This window comes from Pungitius pungitius, chromosome 15 (assembly GCF_949316345.1).
Source record: "Pungitius pungitius chromosome 15, fPunPun2.1, whole genome shotgun sequence".
Classification (NCBI taxonomy): domain Eukaryota; kingdom Metazoa; phylum Chordata; class Actinopteri; order Perciformes; family Gasterosteidae; genus Pungitius; species Pungitius pungitius.
In genome coordinates this window covers 17,603,759-17,620,962 of record NC_084914.1, presented here as the reverse complement: position 1 = coordinate 17,620,962, position 17,204 = coordinate 17,603,759, and the positions used below count along the sequence as shown (strand labels likewise).

Genomic DNA, 17,204 nt, shown 5'->3' with positions numbered 1-17,204 from the left:
TACTGGTGAGTCTCTTCCTTCCACCCTATTCACCTTTCCTCAACCCCATAGAGGAGTTCTTTTCTGCATGGAGGTGGAAGGTTTATGACCATCAGCCACATGACCAGATGTCCCTACTTGAAGCCATGGATGCTGGATGCAGGGATATCACAGTTCAAGATTGCCAAGGGTGGATCCGACATACCAAGCGGTTTTATCCCAGGTGCATCGCCTTGGATGATATCAGATGTGATGTTGACGAAAACATGTGGCCTAACCCTGAAGATCGCAGGGATTAGATACATACATTTTGTGCCATTTTTAGTTCCCCCCCTTTTTATTTGGGCTTTTTGCTGGGTTTTTTTGGTCAGAATGCTCTTGTGTTTCATGGATATTTTGTGAATAAACCTTGAAAATAAAATAAACCGTGTCTGTTCTACTGTACCTTCTTTGGTAAACAGTTACTGTAAGAAATAACTGATTTGCTTTTTACTGGAATGCGTTTGAATGTGAACATTACTGTACATGTGCACATACAGTTCCAAACCAATAAATTTAGTGTAAACGGTGGATTGCATGTTACCTGAAACATAAAAATCTATGCAGTTTTTATAATTTTAACAATAGCCAGAATTCTGAAACCTGGTGTACTTCGTTTGACTGCATGTACCTTGTGAAGTGAAAACAAATGTTACTCTTTGACAGAATTATTTCATTTTGAGTCAGATTTCCAGTGTTTTGGTAAAGTTAGTGTGTGTAGAGAAAAACATGTTCTGTTTTGAAATTAAGAGTTAGTATATATTTAACAAAATGTGTTTTTGAGAAGAAAATGAAGAATTTGGCCAATTGTGTTTTGTAGGTGTGAGTCTGTGTTAAGAGTTTAGAAAAATTATCTAAAGTATGGGCAAGCGCTTGTTAGCGATTGAAAAAAACTGTAAATACCAATGGTTTAAGGATGGAACATTAATACTGAGTGGGAAAAAGGATATAATTGTGTCTAATACAGAAGGAAACAGATCATTCTTTACTCCCAGTAATGGAACATTTAGGGTCATTAACCTGAGCAGGACTGATGGTGTTGAATATAAACTTGAAACCTTTGATTCAGATGGAAAGAAATCAGGTTCCAAGTTTCAACAGTTGACCATTCAAGGTAAACAACTATTTCTTACATGCATCTCATGCTCTACGTGCTCTATATCCGTATCAATGTCTGCACTGCTCTGTATTAGGAACCCTACAGAATGATCAACATCATGTCAATTTGAAAGGTCATGGAGTGTGTTTCCTTCAGCTCCTGTGTCCTCTGTCCTGCTGGTCCATGAGTGTCTGTCCCATGGAGAGAGGAGCCGCACAGCTCGGCGCCCCCCGCCACGACGACCACGGAGCCGCACCGTCCGGCGCTCCCCGAGACCCTGAGGCCCGGCCGCCGCCCCGGCAGACCCCCCGAGACCCTGAGGCTCGGCCGCCGCCCCGGAAGACCCCCCGAGACCCTGAGGCCCGGCCGCCGCCCCGGCAGACCCCCCGAGACCCTGAGGCCCGGCCGCCGCCCCGGCAGACCCCCGGAGACCCTGAGGCCCGGCCGCCGCCCCGGCAGACCCCCCGAGACCTTGAGGACCGGCCGCCGTTGCGGTCGGCCCCCCGAAAGACCCGACGAGTGCCCGCCATCACCCTGAGTTCCCTGCGCGGTCCAGGATCGTCGGGTCCCCTTCCTCCCTCCCCTTGTCTGTTTTTCTCTGGTTCTGTTCCCCTTGAGGACCGCCTGGAATTCGGTCCTTGAGGGGGGGGTTCTGTCACGGTTTGGGTCTGCTTGTCTTATTTTGTGGTTGTCTCGTGTCTCTGGCTGAGCTTCACTTCCTGTCCTGTGATTGCCTGATTGCTTCCACCTGTGTCCAATCACCTGCACCTCCCTTGTGTATTTAAGCCATGTGTGCCTGTTGTCCCTTGTCGCGTCATTGTCCATGTTTCCCGTCGTTGGTGCACGTTCCTGGGATTTGTGTGGTGAATAAAGATCACTTTTGGAAACCTGGAGAAGCCTGCGTCTGAGTCCTGCCTGCCTTCAACCTGCACCCACCCGATTCCCCGACAGAGGTCATGTGGTTAGAGACTAAAAGAGGAAGTGAAACCTGTAGCACTCCCTTTTCACTTCTCTCACTTTATTAATAAATAAACACAACAACGCTGTGGTCGGTTTTGTAGTCTTCACACATTCTCCTCAGAGGCTGTTCATTAGCTGGACTCTCTTCAGCCTGTTCACTGGGATTTGCAAGTTTGCTTCTCCTGGAGACATGGAGGCTGTGGTTGGACTGTTTGTGATGCTTCTGGGAGTCTCTCACGGTGAGCCGGTTCACTTTTAACACCAAGTCTTGGGTTTAGACCTTACCCTCAGTGCTGCAGGTCGAATACTAAAATACAACAGAAGACACCTGATGCACCTTGCATTTTGACCCAACATTTTTACATTCATCCTGGAAAAAAAATAGGGGTTAATTGTCTTACTCAGGGACAATTTGACATGGAACATGGAGCAGCCAGGACTCGAACCACCAACAGTGTCCAGGCACACCACACTACTCCATGCACCATCGTCACTTATTACTGGACGGGTTTAACTGCGATTTGAAAAAAAACGTTTTACAGCTGAGTCTAAAGTGTGTAACACTCATCCCAACGCCTGTTTGCATATTGTTGTCTGATAGAGACACATCTGCACCAAAGCACTATTATTTCTTTAAATGAGCAAATGCTTAAAAAAAAATGTTGTTTTGTTCCAAAATGTTCAGGTGTGGAATCTCACTGTGATGGACGACAGAACAGAACTCAGTGTTTTGGAGCTTTGGGAGGAACTCTGGTCCTCCAGCTGATGAACGATGCCTCAGAAATACATAAATATCAATGGTTTAAGAATGAAACATTAATACTGCACGGGAACAAGAATCGCATTGTGTCTAATACAACAGGAAACAGATCATTCTTTACTCCCAGTAATGGAACACTTAGGATCAATAACCTGAGCAGGACTGATGATGGTGAATATAGACTTGAAACCTTTAGATCAGATGGAAAGTCATCAGGTCTCAGGTTTCAACATTTGACCATTCAAGGTAAATAACTATTTCTTACATGCATCTCATGCTCTACGTGCTCTATATCCGTATCAATGTCTGCACTGCTCTGTATTAGGAACCCTACAGAATGATCAACATTATGTCAATATGAAAAGTCATGGAGTGTGTTTCCTTTAGATCCTGTGTCCTCTGTCCTGCTGGTCCATGCGTGTCTGTCCCATGGAGAGAGGAAGGTGTCTTGCTCCTCTGAGGGAGCAGACAGTCCTCAGTACAGCTGGACTCTGGATGGACACAATCTGACAGACTCTGAGCTCCTCGGTGGAAACACTGAGAGGAACATCATCACTCTGAAACAACACGTCTCAGGACGACTGGTCTGCTCGGTCAGGAATGACGTCAGTAGTTACTCAAGAGAAGAGACGGTCTCTACCTGTGGTGAGTGACAGCATGAGGGGAAAAACTGTGATGTCAACAATACTCCCTTCAGGGAACGAAGGTTACATACGTAACCGAGAGACGTTCCCTCTCAGGGAACTCGAGCTGCGTAAAAACGCTGTGGGAACCCACTACCCACTCACCATATGAGCAAGTGACCGTGGTGTGAAGTTTAAGACGCACACTCAGACGAGAGCACCTGTGCTCCAGGTGTAGCGTTAAGGTCAAGGTGGTAAAACCTCACGAACGTGTGGGGAGAGGACCAGCCTGCCGCCATGCAAACGTTGTCCTGCGGACGTACAGGTCTAGTGCTCTGACTGGGCAGAGGAGGTTAAGCTTCACCTGGTCCGACGCTTTCTTTCAGGAACGGGGGAGGACAGAAAGCCTGCAGCACAATAGGCCCGACCATAGTGGACGGGACCTTAGGAATATAGCCGGGGGGAGGTAGTAAGAATGCCTTCACCTATACCGGGTGCAAATTTCAAGCACGATGGGGCCACCGAGAGGGCTTGCATATCTCCAACTCTTTTGAGGAAAGAAATAGCAAGCAGGAAGAGGGTCTTAAGAGCCACATACTTCACTGCGACCTCCACCATGGGCTCGAAGGGAGCACCGGAGAGACCCTCTAGTACAGACATGGGCAAACTACGGCCCGCGGGCCACATACGGCCCGTTAGGCTTTTTAATCCGGCCCGCCGAACTTGTCCAAATTATAGTAAAAACCTCCTTTTTAGTACAATATCAGCCGTCACTTTGCCACGAAGCATGCAAACTATGCTAGCAAGCAGTCAACACAAGAACGGGCGGCTACTGCTCAGAGGTTGGCAGCTAATTTACAGAGTCAACAGAACTTTTTTCACCGACAAACTGCAATTCAAGAGTCAAGTACCAAGGCAAGTTATTTGCTGGCATTCAAATTAACAAAGGCTAGCAAGCCTTTCTCCGAAGGCGAGTTTTTGAAAGAGTGCATGGTAGAGACAGCAGGTCTCTTGTGTCCGGAGAGCAAAGCCAAGTTTGAAAAAATCAGTTTAGCACGCAGGACAGTGACTCGCCGCGTGGAACTGATTGACGCAGATATAGTCAGCGAGTTAAACAAAAAGGCGGAGTCCTTTAAGTTATATTCACTAGCACTGGATGAAAGTAGCGACATAAAAGACACTGCTCAGCTCCTAATTTTTATCCGAGGGATTAACGACAGTTTTGAGATAACGGAGGAGCTTTTGAGCATGGAATCACTGAAAGGGAAAACGCGAGGAGAGGACTTATATGAACAGGTGTCTGCTGTCATCGAGAGAATGAAGCTACCTTGGAGTAAACTTGCCAATGTCACCACGGATGGATCGCCAAATTTTACTGGAAAAAACATCGGGCTGCTGAAAAGAATCCAGGATAAAGTGAAAGAAGAAAACCCTGACCAGGATGTTATTTTACTTCACTGCATCATTCATCAGGAGTCTCTGTGTAAGTCTGTATTGCAGCTTAATCACGTCATGGATCCAGTTGTAAAACTTGTTAACTTCATACGAGCAAGGGGACTTAATCATCGTCAGTTCATTACGTTCCTGGAAGAAACTAATGCGGATCACCAGGACCTACTTTACCACTCTCGCGTCCGATGGTTAAGTTTGGGGAAAGTGTTTCAACGAGTCTGGGAGCTCAAAGACGAGATTCGCTCATTTTTTAATTTAATGGTGAAATCCGAAGAATTCCCCGAGCTGAGCGACACAAACTAGCTTTGTGACTTTGCGTTTGCTGTGGACATATTTTCACACATGAATGAGCTGAACGTGAAGCTACAGGGGAAAGATCAGTTTGCGCACGACATGTACACAAATGTGAGAGCCTTCAAATCCAAGCTGGTTTTATTCTCCTGGCAAATGTCAAACAAATCTTTCGCACATTTCCCCACACTAGCCGTGCAGAAAGAGGCCGGCTTCCCTCGGGACACCGACACCTCACCGTGGTCTTCCGGGAAGAAAGGCAAGCACCGGCGCGACTCTACGGGATGGCAGCTAAACCGTTCATGCAGCTTACCGGAAGCAGTAGGCTGCTGTTTACCCGCCGGCCAGCTGATATGAAACCTGTCAGCGGCTCGGGTGAGGACCTCCAGCAGTTCTTTGGCGGCAGCGGGGGAATGAGGCGCCTCGACGTCAGCCTCCGCTGCCTCTACGCTCACCACGTCCAGCTCCTCTGAGCTGGAGGAACGTGAGAGCGGCGTCTCGTCCGGGGTGGAGGAAGCCGCCGAGCGTGCCTCCGATGCCGGAAACGAGCGCCTGGGTCTGGCGGTGAAGGGCAGGGAAAAGGCCTCAGCCGACCCCGAATCCTCCGCAAGATCCATAAGTGATCCCCATAAAGACAGCGCTCTGCCTCAGCACGAGCTGGACCGGAGCCTCAGCGAAGAGGGCTCGACGGGAGAGACGGGAGTGCCATGACAGGCGCTCACAGTCTGCACAGCTAGCCCCCTCAAGGGCTGGCTGAGCGTGCTCCACGCCCAGGCAGACAACACACAAGGCGTGCGAGTCACTGCCCGTAATGAAACGCGGGGGGACACACTGGACAAACCGCTCAGCCATAACACTAGGAAAAACTTCACACGCACTGTATGAAGGCACAGAGATGAATGGTCCTGCCCTTCGGGTCCCTTCATAGCGTTCTGGTCCCGGCGTCGCCCGCCTATGACGTACCAGCTCGCCATTGGTTAGATTTTATTCGTGCTTCATGACGCGGTCATGCAGAGGCATTCCCACAGCGTTTTTACCCAGCTCGAGTTCCCTGAGAGGGAACATGACTCCTTGCATTTCTTGGAAAGTTATCTTTGTGTGGCTTCAAAGTAAAACGGAAAAATAGGCCTTTATTCAACTTTATTTCTGTGCACACAAATCCATATGAAATTCACACTTCATACACGTTTTGTTCTTTTTTGATTTTAGTTTCAAGTGTTAAAAATAAGAATATTAAATAAAGTTTGTAATAAGGAAATTGTTCATGACGCAGTTGCAGTTTAAAAAGTTCAGACAATGTTTAGTCAGACCTATATTGTAATAAAGTATTAAGAAGTAAACAATAGTGTGTCCTGGTATGAAATGATGAGATGGAGAGACGATGCCAGATGCAATCTCAAGTCCTCTTTCAGCAGGAAGGAGGACTGTTTCCTTCTTTTACATTAATTCCATCCCTGACGGAGGTCATGTGGTTGGAGGTTAAAACGGAAAGTGAAACCCGAAGCACTCCCCTCTCTCTTCTCTCACTTTATTAATAGATTAACACAGCAACGCTGTAGTTGGTTTTGAAGTCTTCACACATTGTCCTCAGAGGCTGTTCATTAGCTGGACTCTCTTCAGCCTGTTCACTGGGATTTGCATGGTTGCTTCTCCTGGAGACATGGAGGCTGTGGTTGGACTGTTTGTGACGCTTCTGGGAGTCTCTCACGGTGAGCCGGTTCACTTCTAACACCAAGACCTTATCCTCAGTGCTGCAGGTTGAATACTCAAATACAACAGGAAACACCTGATGGTTCTGAGGAAATATCAATTTTAATGATTAACTAAGATATAAGAATATATTGTTAAAAACTGTTATTTGAGCTCTTTTAATAATTTCATCTCTGACAGTAATTCCTGATTTTGCTCATAATGTCACGTGAAAATGTAGGATTAAATACCTTCTTGACATGTAAGCCATCATATTATAGCTTGTCTAAGTATTTTCCTTTTAAGATGTAACTAATCTTAATGTTGCATCCATTATTTGATAGATATTTACCAATTACAGCCTGAAATATGGATTCATGTGATCTCGAAATTTTCGACCTTCAGTGTAAATAAAAATAGTGCTGTAGGTGTAAAACACAGGACGAACACCTTACAACTGGACGGGTTAACTACAATTCCGAAAAATGTTTTACAGCTGAATCTAAACATTGTAACACTCATCAAAATGCCTGTTTGCATAATGTTGTCTGATACAGACGCAGCTGCACCAAATGCTCTATTGCTGCTTTAAATGAGCAAATGCCTAAAAAAAGAATTATTTTTTGTTCCAAAATGTTCAGGTGTGGAAACTCACTGTGATGGACGACAGACCAGAACTCAGTGTTTTGGAGGTTTAGGAGGAACTCTGGTCCTCCAGCTGATGAATAATGCCTCAGAAATAAAAAAATATCAATGGTTGAAGAATAAAACAATAATACTGCAGGGGAACAAGAATGGCATTGAGTCGAATACAACAGGAAACAGATCATTCTTTACTCCTAGTAATGGAACACTTAGGATCAATAACCTGAGCAGGACTGATGGTGGTGAATATAGACTTGAAACCTTTAGATCAGATAGAAAGAAATCAGGTCCCAGGTTTCAACAGTTGACCATTCAAGGTAAATAACTATTTCTTACATGCATCTCATGCTCTACGTGCTCTATATCCGTATCAATGTCTGCACTGCTCTATATTAGGAACCCTACAGAATGATCAACATTATGTCAATATGAAAGGTCATGGAGTGTGTTTCCTTCAGCTCCTGTGTCCTCTGTCCTGCTGGTCTATGCGTGTCTGTCCCATGGAGAGAGGAAGCTGTCCTGCTCTTCGGAGGGAGCAGACAGTCCTCAGTACAGCTGGACTCTGGATGGACACAATCTGACAGACTCTGAGCTCCTCGGTGGAAACACTGAGAGGAACATCATCACTCTGAAACAACACGTCTCAGGACGACTGGTCTGCTCGGTCAGGAATGACGTCAGTAGTTACTCAAGAGAAGAGACGGTCTCTACCTGTGGTGAGTGACAGCATGAGGGGACAAACTGTGATGTCAACAATACTAAATATTATTGGTACATCAGTTATTGGTCTCTGTCTCGCAGGCTTCATCTTCATTAACTGCACCTCAGCCAATGGGATGCGCATATCACAGTGGGTGTTTGCAGCCAATAATACTCTGTGTATTGAAACAACATCTTCCCCCACAAACACAGCACCATTATCTTATGGTAAGGAGTCTGGCATCACAGTATGAACTAAGCTCAACAGAGTTGGTGACTCATGAGACATTAATAACTCCTCTGCAGTGAATTCATTCAAGTCATTTCCATTATCTGTGTTCTCCATTCTCAACAAAAACACCTGTAATGTGTCAAAAGTTAATGCTCTGTGTGTCTCTTGTGTCTTTTTTACAGAGAGAATATTGACAACAGCAGCTTATGTACTGGCTGCACTCGTACTTCTGTTAGTGGTCGTGGTCTCTGTCGTCTGTGCTCACAAGAAAAAGCAAAAAAACAAACCTAAAGGTGCAGAGCAAAAATCCCTTTTCTCAACCTGTAACTGCTAATGACACTTCTTCATGTGCTTGTTGACTTTTTTGCCAAAAATTGAATGAGATTGAGAAAAGCTCAACACTGATATTTAAAGTAGTACAAATGGGCATGAAGGATTCCAGTAAAGTTCAAGAACAGAACTTGAGTTCTTTACATATCTTAACATTAAATTTACATTTGGTGTCACTTTACAGGAGAAGACAACCAGGAATTAACCTGTTCTGAGGTCAGGACTGGGCCGCGGCCGGGGAGGCAGATGAAGCAGAGAGCAGAGGAGGAGGTGGAGTACGGGAACGTGAAGTTTTCACAGCGACCCCGACACAATGTTGAACCAGCTGCAGAGTGTGTGTACGCCAACGAAAGGTGAGAAAGGTGATCCACAGGGTTTAGAGACTGAACAGATGAAGGCACACGAAGCTTCACCCGATTTTTATGAAAAAATATTCAATATTTTATGTTCCCCTATCTTAACAATTTGTCAGATAATTCTATAATTACGTATTGTTTCTAATTCATGAGCATAAGTACCTCGCTCTAAACTTGAAATCATGTAAATATTTTTTTATACAATGTTGTTGAAATGTGGATCGCTGTTTTTACTCACGAGATTTCAGAGTCATTTAATGTTAGAATTTACTTGGACTAAAATGTATTCGTATAACAGATGTAGAATGATTAGTTCACTGTATAAACGTGTATTCTCATGCATACTGTATTTAGTGGGGATTCATTCATTGTTTGGTTTTGTGTAAAGTCAAATTAAATCATTCTATCCTTCTCATTAAACCGCTTCAAGAAGAATCATTTTGCTACTTGCTCCTCCTCGTTCCTCCTTCCTTATACCATAAATAAATATATACGCAGGAAATATTCTGTTTTATATTTTATTATTAATTCATTAATATATTTTCCATTTTCATAAACAATTAGAGGGTTTGTTGCCCTTTTGTTTTGGTTTAAGCACCTGCCCCCAAAAATTTCTTTGCACGTTCCTGATGTGCACTTTATTCAATTATTTATGATTTGATATGATATACAGGTCAAAAATGTAACTGATCTTGGGTAATAATGTCATTAATACATGTATTTATTTAAAATGGTATTTTACTTAAAAGAAGGAATTTGCAATCCTAATATGTCCGTACAAAGTTTACATTTGTACATCATCTTCTTTTCTCCCTCTTCTTTAATGTGACATACAAATAAAAGCAATGTGAGCATGAGATAATTTACTTATTATTTATAATAATGTAGCACACTTTAACATTTCAAACATAAAAAGACCAGACACGTAGAGAAACGTAGAGTTTCGTAGAGAAACGTAGAGAGCATTAAACCGTTTAATGTCAGTGGACAATGAGTCATGTAGCAGCGCTGTATTTCAGGATGTGGCTTCACACTGCTGTGACCGCATGATATTCCACGGTCATTTGTGAACACGCCATCTCTCAATTCCTTTCTGTTATCACAATGTTGAATTAAAAAAAAAAGGTTTTCAACATTGGAAGAGTTTTAACAAAATTGTTTTTATGTCATATTTTAAACCTGATCAATTGCAAATGATGACATTTGTGTTTTTATAGGTTGTTTTATCTTGTTTAAAAATAACAAACTAATTAGCTTTTTTTTCAAAAACATTTCAATTTCCATTGGACCGAACACAGCGGCCCCACTCCATAACTCAAACACGTTTGGTTTATTCTTTTTAAAGATGTATTCTCATGCTAAATACAGCATCCACAACAGGAAGAATAATAAATGTGTTCCTAACTTTGTGTTCAACATATTCAACTTCTTCCCTTAGAAGTAAGAGCTGTAACACTTTGCGCTCTCTATCGCCTGTAAATTCAAATGATAAAAAACATATGTACTTCCATCATTGTGTGTTTCATCAACTATTGTCTGAACTACTCTTCTTATGAATATATTTTCACGTTCATTCTTCAACATTTCAGAAAAATGTCAACATTTGGTTTGAGATACAGAAAGAAAACGTACATGTTGTTGGTGTTGCTTTAAACTATTGGTCTTAAAGAATTGTCATTCAGTCGACTGACTGTTACGACTGACTCAAGGCCGCAACAAAAGAGGGGAGGCCATGCCACGAGCAACGGTGCCAAACATAAGTTTATTGTGCATCTAACACAAATTTAAACAACAAAACCAACGATGAGGTGTGAAAGGCAGTATCAGTGGTGTAAAGCAGGTGCAGGGATGTGTTGTATGTGTGGGTGCAAGTGTTGGTTGTAGAAATAAAAGACATAACCCCAAATAAACTTAAATGTGCATCTGTGAAGTCCTGGCGCCCCGAGCGAGGTATGAATCCGGACGGGCCAACCGAGCGGCGTCTGAGCCTCTCGTCACCAGACCAGCGCAGGAAGAAGAGGACGCATGCAGCAGAGAAACTCCCATTTAAACCCCATCTTCCCAGGTGTCCGCATTTAGGCCTGAAAAGAGAGGAGGGGCAGGAGAACGACCAGAAACAGGCCAAGGGCCGTAACACCCCCCCCTAACAAAACAGGGACCACCTAAGGGTTCCCTTGAGCTGCAGGTATCCCATGAAACTACGCAAATTCTTAGGCGGCATATCTTACCCAACACATTGGAGACCGGGACAACGCGTCTGCCACCACATTGTCCCGCCCCTTGATATGTCGAATGTCCAAAGTGTAGGACTAGAGGTGGAGAGCCCAGCGCATCAGCCGCTGGTTAGGAGTCTGTAGAGTGCTGAGGAAGGTTAGAGGATTATGTTCAGAGAAAACTACCACCGGATCGGAGCCCAGATACACACTGAAATGCTGTAACGCCAAAATAAGCGCATGCGTCTCTTTCTCTATGACTGAGTAATTTCGCTGATGGCAATTAAATTTCCTGGAAAAGAAACACACAGGCTTGTTAATCCCCTCATCATCTTTCTGCAGCAACACTGCCCCAGCCCCAACCATGCTGGCATCCACCTCCAGGCAAAACTCACGATCCCACCTAGGAGCCACTAGAACCGGAGCATTTGATATCAGAGCTTTAACCCTCTCGAAGGATTGCTGGCATACCGGAGACCACACATACTTCGTCTTCCCTTTCAGAAGATCAGTTAGAGGTGCGACCACTGTAGAGAAATTCCTGCAAAAACAGCTATAGTAGCCCACCATACCGAGAAATCTCATGAGTTCCTTCTTTGTCGTTGGTGTTGGGATGTCATCAATTGCACATACTTTAGCACGCACTGGTCTCACCGACCCCTGGCCAACAACACGACCCAAGTAGACCACTGTGGCCCTAGCAAATTCACACTTTGCCAAATTCACTGTCAAACTAGCATGAGCTAGACGCATAAACAAAGCTTGAACACGCCCCAAATGCTGTTCCCAGTTGTCAGCGTATACCACCACGTCATCCAAATACACTGCACATCCTTCCAGGTCACGCACCACCAAGTTCATTAGGCGCTGGAAAGTTGCCGGTGCATTCCTTAAACCAAAAGCCATAACATTGTAGGAGTACAGCCCACCTGGTGTAATAAAAGAAGCAATCTCCCTTGCCCTGTCTGTCAATGGCACCTGCCAGTAACCTTTAAGTAAATCCAGCTTAGTCACAAACTTCGCCCCCCCCACTTGATCAACACAATCCTCCATACGAGGAAGAGGGAAGGAGTCAGGCTTGGTAACTGCGTTCACTTTACGAAAATCTGTACAGAACCGAGGAGTATTGTCTGGCTTTGGGACCAAGAGACAGGGTGAGGCCCAACTAGAGTCAGAGGGAACTGCTATTCCATTATGATGCATGTATCTAATCTCATCCTCCAGGTTTTTACGCTTCTCTGGGTGAACACGGTAGAATCTTTGCCTAATGGGCTTCGAACCTCCCACGTCTATATCATGCTTTAGTAAAGTTGTACGTGACGGCGTATCTCCAAATAGGCAAGAGAAACTTCTAATCAGTTTAACTAGCTGTACCCGCTGACAAGACTCTAGATGACCCAAAACGCTTTCCAGTTTATCTAAAGCTTCCTTATTTTTTAGCCGACCAGAAAACATAACCTCATCAGGCCCTGTTAGATCCTCCACCTCTAGCACAACTGAGGACGATGGCATAGCCAAACAGACAGGATGAGCTTCAGACAACTCCAACTCCCCCTCACTCCCAAATGATGCACGGGAGACATAAGGCTTCAAAAGATTAACATGACAGAGCCTGGCCTTTGTCCTACGAGCGGGAGTAGAAATTAAATAGTTCTGATCAGACAGCTTCTTTAGCACCGAAAATGGTCCAGAAAATTTAAGGTAACTAAGGTAACTATGGGCAACAGAGCCAAAACCTGGTCACTTGGGAGAAACTCTCTACGCTCAGTCCGACAATCATAACGTTCCTTCATTTTAGCTTGTGCCCTTGCTAAATTCTTCTTGGCCACTTCCTGAGACATATAGAGCCTATACCTGAACCCATTCACAAAGTTCAGTAGGTTACTTGGAGGCTGAGCCTCCTTCCAGTTGTCCTGCAACAGAGCCAGAGGACCCCGCACTTTATGACCAAAGATCAGATCATTAGGGCTAAACCCTGTACTTTCCTGGATTACCTCTCTAGCAGCCAGCAACATCCACGGTAAAGCCTCTTCCCAATCACCCTGCATCTGAACACATAATGAGCGCAGCATGGACTTAAGTGTTTGGTGAAACCGCTCCAAAACACCCTGGCTTTGAGCATGATAGGCAGACGCCAAATTATGAACTATATTCAATTGTTCTAGTACTTGAGCAAACAATTTTGAACAAAAATTTGACCCTTGATCCGACTGAATGACCCGTGGAACTCCAAAAATAGAAATAAATTGGGACAATGCACGAACCACAGACTTAGACGTTATACTACGCAGTGGGTAGGCTGCAGGATACCTAGTACTTTGACACATTACTGTCAACAAATATCTGGAACCTGACTTTGACGGAGGCAATGGACCAACACAGTCAATAATTAGATGTTCAAATGGTTGACTTATAGCTGGTATTGGGCACAGTGGAACGGGCTTCAAAACCTGGTTAGGCTTACTTGTCAATTGACAGGTGTGACACGACTTACTGTACGCAGCCACATCCCTTTTCAAACGAGGCCAAAAAAAATACAGCAGAACTCGGTCATACGTCTTCCTGACCCCCATATGTCCAGACTGGTCATGAGAAATCTGCAACACAATATTCCTATACTTTAAAGGAACAACCACCTGATAAATCGGATCACCAATAAACCCCTCAAACTGAGGCGTCCATTTTCTCATCAAGACATTATTGTGCAAAAAATAACAACAAGAATGATTTCTGACCTCTTCAGGGGAACAAACCCCATCCATACAAGACTTCAAAGTGGTGTCAACTTCCTGCTCATGCATCAGCTCATCATGAGAAACAGACCAGGGGACCACAGGTAAAAGTAGGCAAGGACTGGAGGCCACACTTTCAGAGTGATCACCATCCAAACGCTTTGAACGAGTTACTGCACAGGCCCTGAACACATCAGGGAAGTGTACCTCACTCTCATTAGGCTTACTGCACACCAGCGGAGTCACCGTCACTCTGGCAGGCGGAGATACATCAGCCCATACTTTATCACCGGCTATGTCATTACCCAGGATCATAGCAACGCCATCCATAGGTAACGCTGGGCGCACGCCAACAGACACCTCCCCCTGGAAAAGATCACAGTGCAGCATCATTTTTTGTTGTGGTACATTCAAAACCTTTAAACCCATTCCCACTACAGGAACGCTTGAGCCCAAAAAGGTGTCATTTGAAAATGGCAAAGTTGCAGCTGCAATAAATGAGTCAAACGCACCAGTGTCACGTAGAATCTTTATGCGCACCTGCTCTTTGCTTCCCGCTAACGAAACAAAACCTTCTGTAATAAAAGGTAAGTAAGATTTCAACTCTGAATTGCCTTCTCCAGTGATTCCAGCTAACTCCTGGTCAGTAACAGACGCAGCACACATCACCGGAATAGCCCTGGGAAACGCTTGTTTTGGACGAGACTTAAGAGCATAACAATCATTTTTCCAATGACCTCGCTTGTGACAGTAATTACAGATTTTTTCTGAATCCCCTGAAACACGACTACTTTTATCTTCAAACTGCCTACTTGCTCTTGCTTCATAGGGGCCAGCACCATTTCTTGAAGTATGAATTAAGAAATAATCGTCAGCCAGCGCAGCAGCTTCACCAACAGACTTGACCCCACGCTCACTAATATAAGTGGCAACGCCTTCCGACACAGATTTTTTAAACTGCTCCAAAATGACTAATTCACGGAGGTTTTCAAAGGAGGCAACCCCAGCCGCTGAGCACCAACAGTCAAAATGCCTAGCCAAATCACGCATAAACTCTAAATGTGACTTATCGCCACGTCTCCAACCTCGAAAACGCAGTCGGTATGCCTCTGGCACAAGTTCATAAGCTTTTAGAACAGTTGTTTTCACCACAGAGTATTTACTAGAGATGAGCGAGTACAGCATTATCTGTATCTGTATCTGTTGAACCATATGAATTATCTGTATCCGTATCCGTACTCGGACTGGGCGGGGCCTAACCCGAAAATGGGCGGGGCCTAACCCGGAAGTAGGAAGGATTTACCCCGTAAATTGTCGGGTTAAGCCTTTCTGCGGTTAAAACAGCATTCCTTCTTAATTCTTATCACTGCTGATCATGAGAGAGAGAGAGGGGAAGTGTGTGTGTGGCTTAATTTGTAATATCAATATTTAGTTATTCAACTAGTCAACGTCAGACACTGAGTGCGTGAAGAGAGCCAGCAGACGGTAAAAAAAACTGATGAGAGAGAGAGACAGAGAGAGAGACAGAGAGAGAGAGAGGTCAGTGCGTGAAGTAAAAGAACAAAAACTGGTTAGAGCCGACTGAAAAAAAAAACTCCGACAGGCAGAGACGCAACGCGAGTCGCATTCTTAAGCACCACGTCTCAACAAGCCCCACGTTTACCTGAGCTCTACTAGTTAAGAACAACAAACCGAAGTAAAAAAAAATAAAGGCGAAGAAATCGTTTAAATGTATCGGGAAAGACCCGCGAACCTGGTGACTGAGGGAGGGAGAGAGGAGTTCTGTGTGTGAGTGAGCCGAGCGGGACACAGCAACACAAACAGTGTGTGTGTAGGGGAGGGGCGTTGTGACTACCAGCCAATCACAGAACGCAGACACAGACAGCTACCCAATGAGGACTTTTATTCAATCCGAGCACAGATATTGACTCGTATTACTCGTATAATACTCGTACTCGGCAAAAGTGCTTTATCCGTAAAGGATACTCGTTTCAGCCGAGTATCCGGCTCATCTCTATTGTTTATGTCGTCTGCATGACTCAGCACTGTAAGAACACATGTACAAAGGCATCTAAGATGCTTCTTTGTAGTCCATCTTTGGTGAAATTGAAGTTTCTCCGCTGCTGACCAACATCACTAACTTGCGTCTCCCCTCGCATCATAGCTACGTAGTTACTGAAAGCAGGGGCGGATTCCCTAAAACCTGCAGCTGTCGTTTCCTAACGCCTTATGAATTCTCCTAACCATCTTTCCTTGACCCGGAGTATTGGTTAAGAAACACATTGAAATCAGTTTTTTGGCAATTCGAATCCAGCCAATATGTGTCCTCCAAACTGCCGCCAGGAGGGATGCGCCAGAAGGGCTGCGTCACTCGGCCGCTTTCGGAGGAGCCGACGGAAGAAGCTAAGTCGCAGCAAAATGTATGCGGCTGGCAAAAGAGTCCCAAAGATTGCGGCCCAATGAATTGAGACATACTCATACCCTGAGTTTGATACACTTCTGTGTACTCCCATTTGAAATGACTGAGAAGTTTCTCTCCCTACAAAAATTGGGAGGCTACGCCTGTCTGAGTAAAAAATAAGAAAATAATAATAATAATGACAGAAAAAAAGAGTGAGACATAATTTTGTTACGGGTATACCTGAAATAAATAATGAATCATAAATTGTGACGGATATGAGGTTGTCTTTTTTGGGACATAACAAACGAGATTGAGGTTTATCAAATGGAATGGACAGTGTCCAACCATTGCCTGCTCACTATATTGTTGTAGAAGCTACGTATTGTCTCTAGACTTAGTATGTCTTCCATCTGTTTTCTCCTCTTATCAAAAAGCGTGGTGAAGGTTAAAAACATGTGAAAAGCCAATTTAAAATTTCTTCATTTTGCTTAGGTTCAAAATATGTAGATTCACATCACTCCCTGTTGGATGACTGGCACAAATGGATAACTGACTGAAATCTCAAAGAGAAGGAGCACTGTGGTGTGTAGCGCTGGATGCTGACGTGATTTGGCTCTTAACTGAACACATTTCATCGATGTGAATTAATTTATTAACATATTTCCAGCTACGTAATCTCGTACTTTTATTTTGAAACGACAAAG

At 44.4% G+C, this 17,204-nt stretch overlaps 1 protein-coding gene across 2 annotated transcripts; it reads left to right on the top strand.

Annotated features, from left to right (window-relative positions):
* The first annotated feature begins 4,223 nt into the window (after positions 1-4,223).
* Positions 4,224-10,262, top strand: LOC134102877 (T-cell surface antigen CD2-like). 2 transcript variants are annotated; one of them, XM_062557584.1, is made up of 6 exons: positions 6,171-6,912; positions 7,534-7,854; positions 7,996-8,253; positions 8,339-8,464; positions 8,651-8,761; positions 8,983-9,611. In XM_062557584.1, exons 1-6 carry the CDS (start codon positions 6,843-6,845, stop codon positions 9,153-9,155), a joined length of 1,059 nt encoding a protein of 352 aa, XP_062413568.1. In that variant the 5' UTR covers positions 6,171-6,842; the 3' UTR covers positions 9,156-9,611. The 2 variants fall into 2 exon arrangements, with proteins under 2 accessions (XP_062413569.1, XP_062413568.1); XM_062557585.1 differs by lacking the exon at positions 8,339-8,464 and having other exon boundaries at positions 4,224-6,912; positions 8,983-10,262.
* The last annotated feature ends 6,942 nt before the right edge of the window (positions 10,263-17,204 follow it).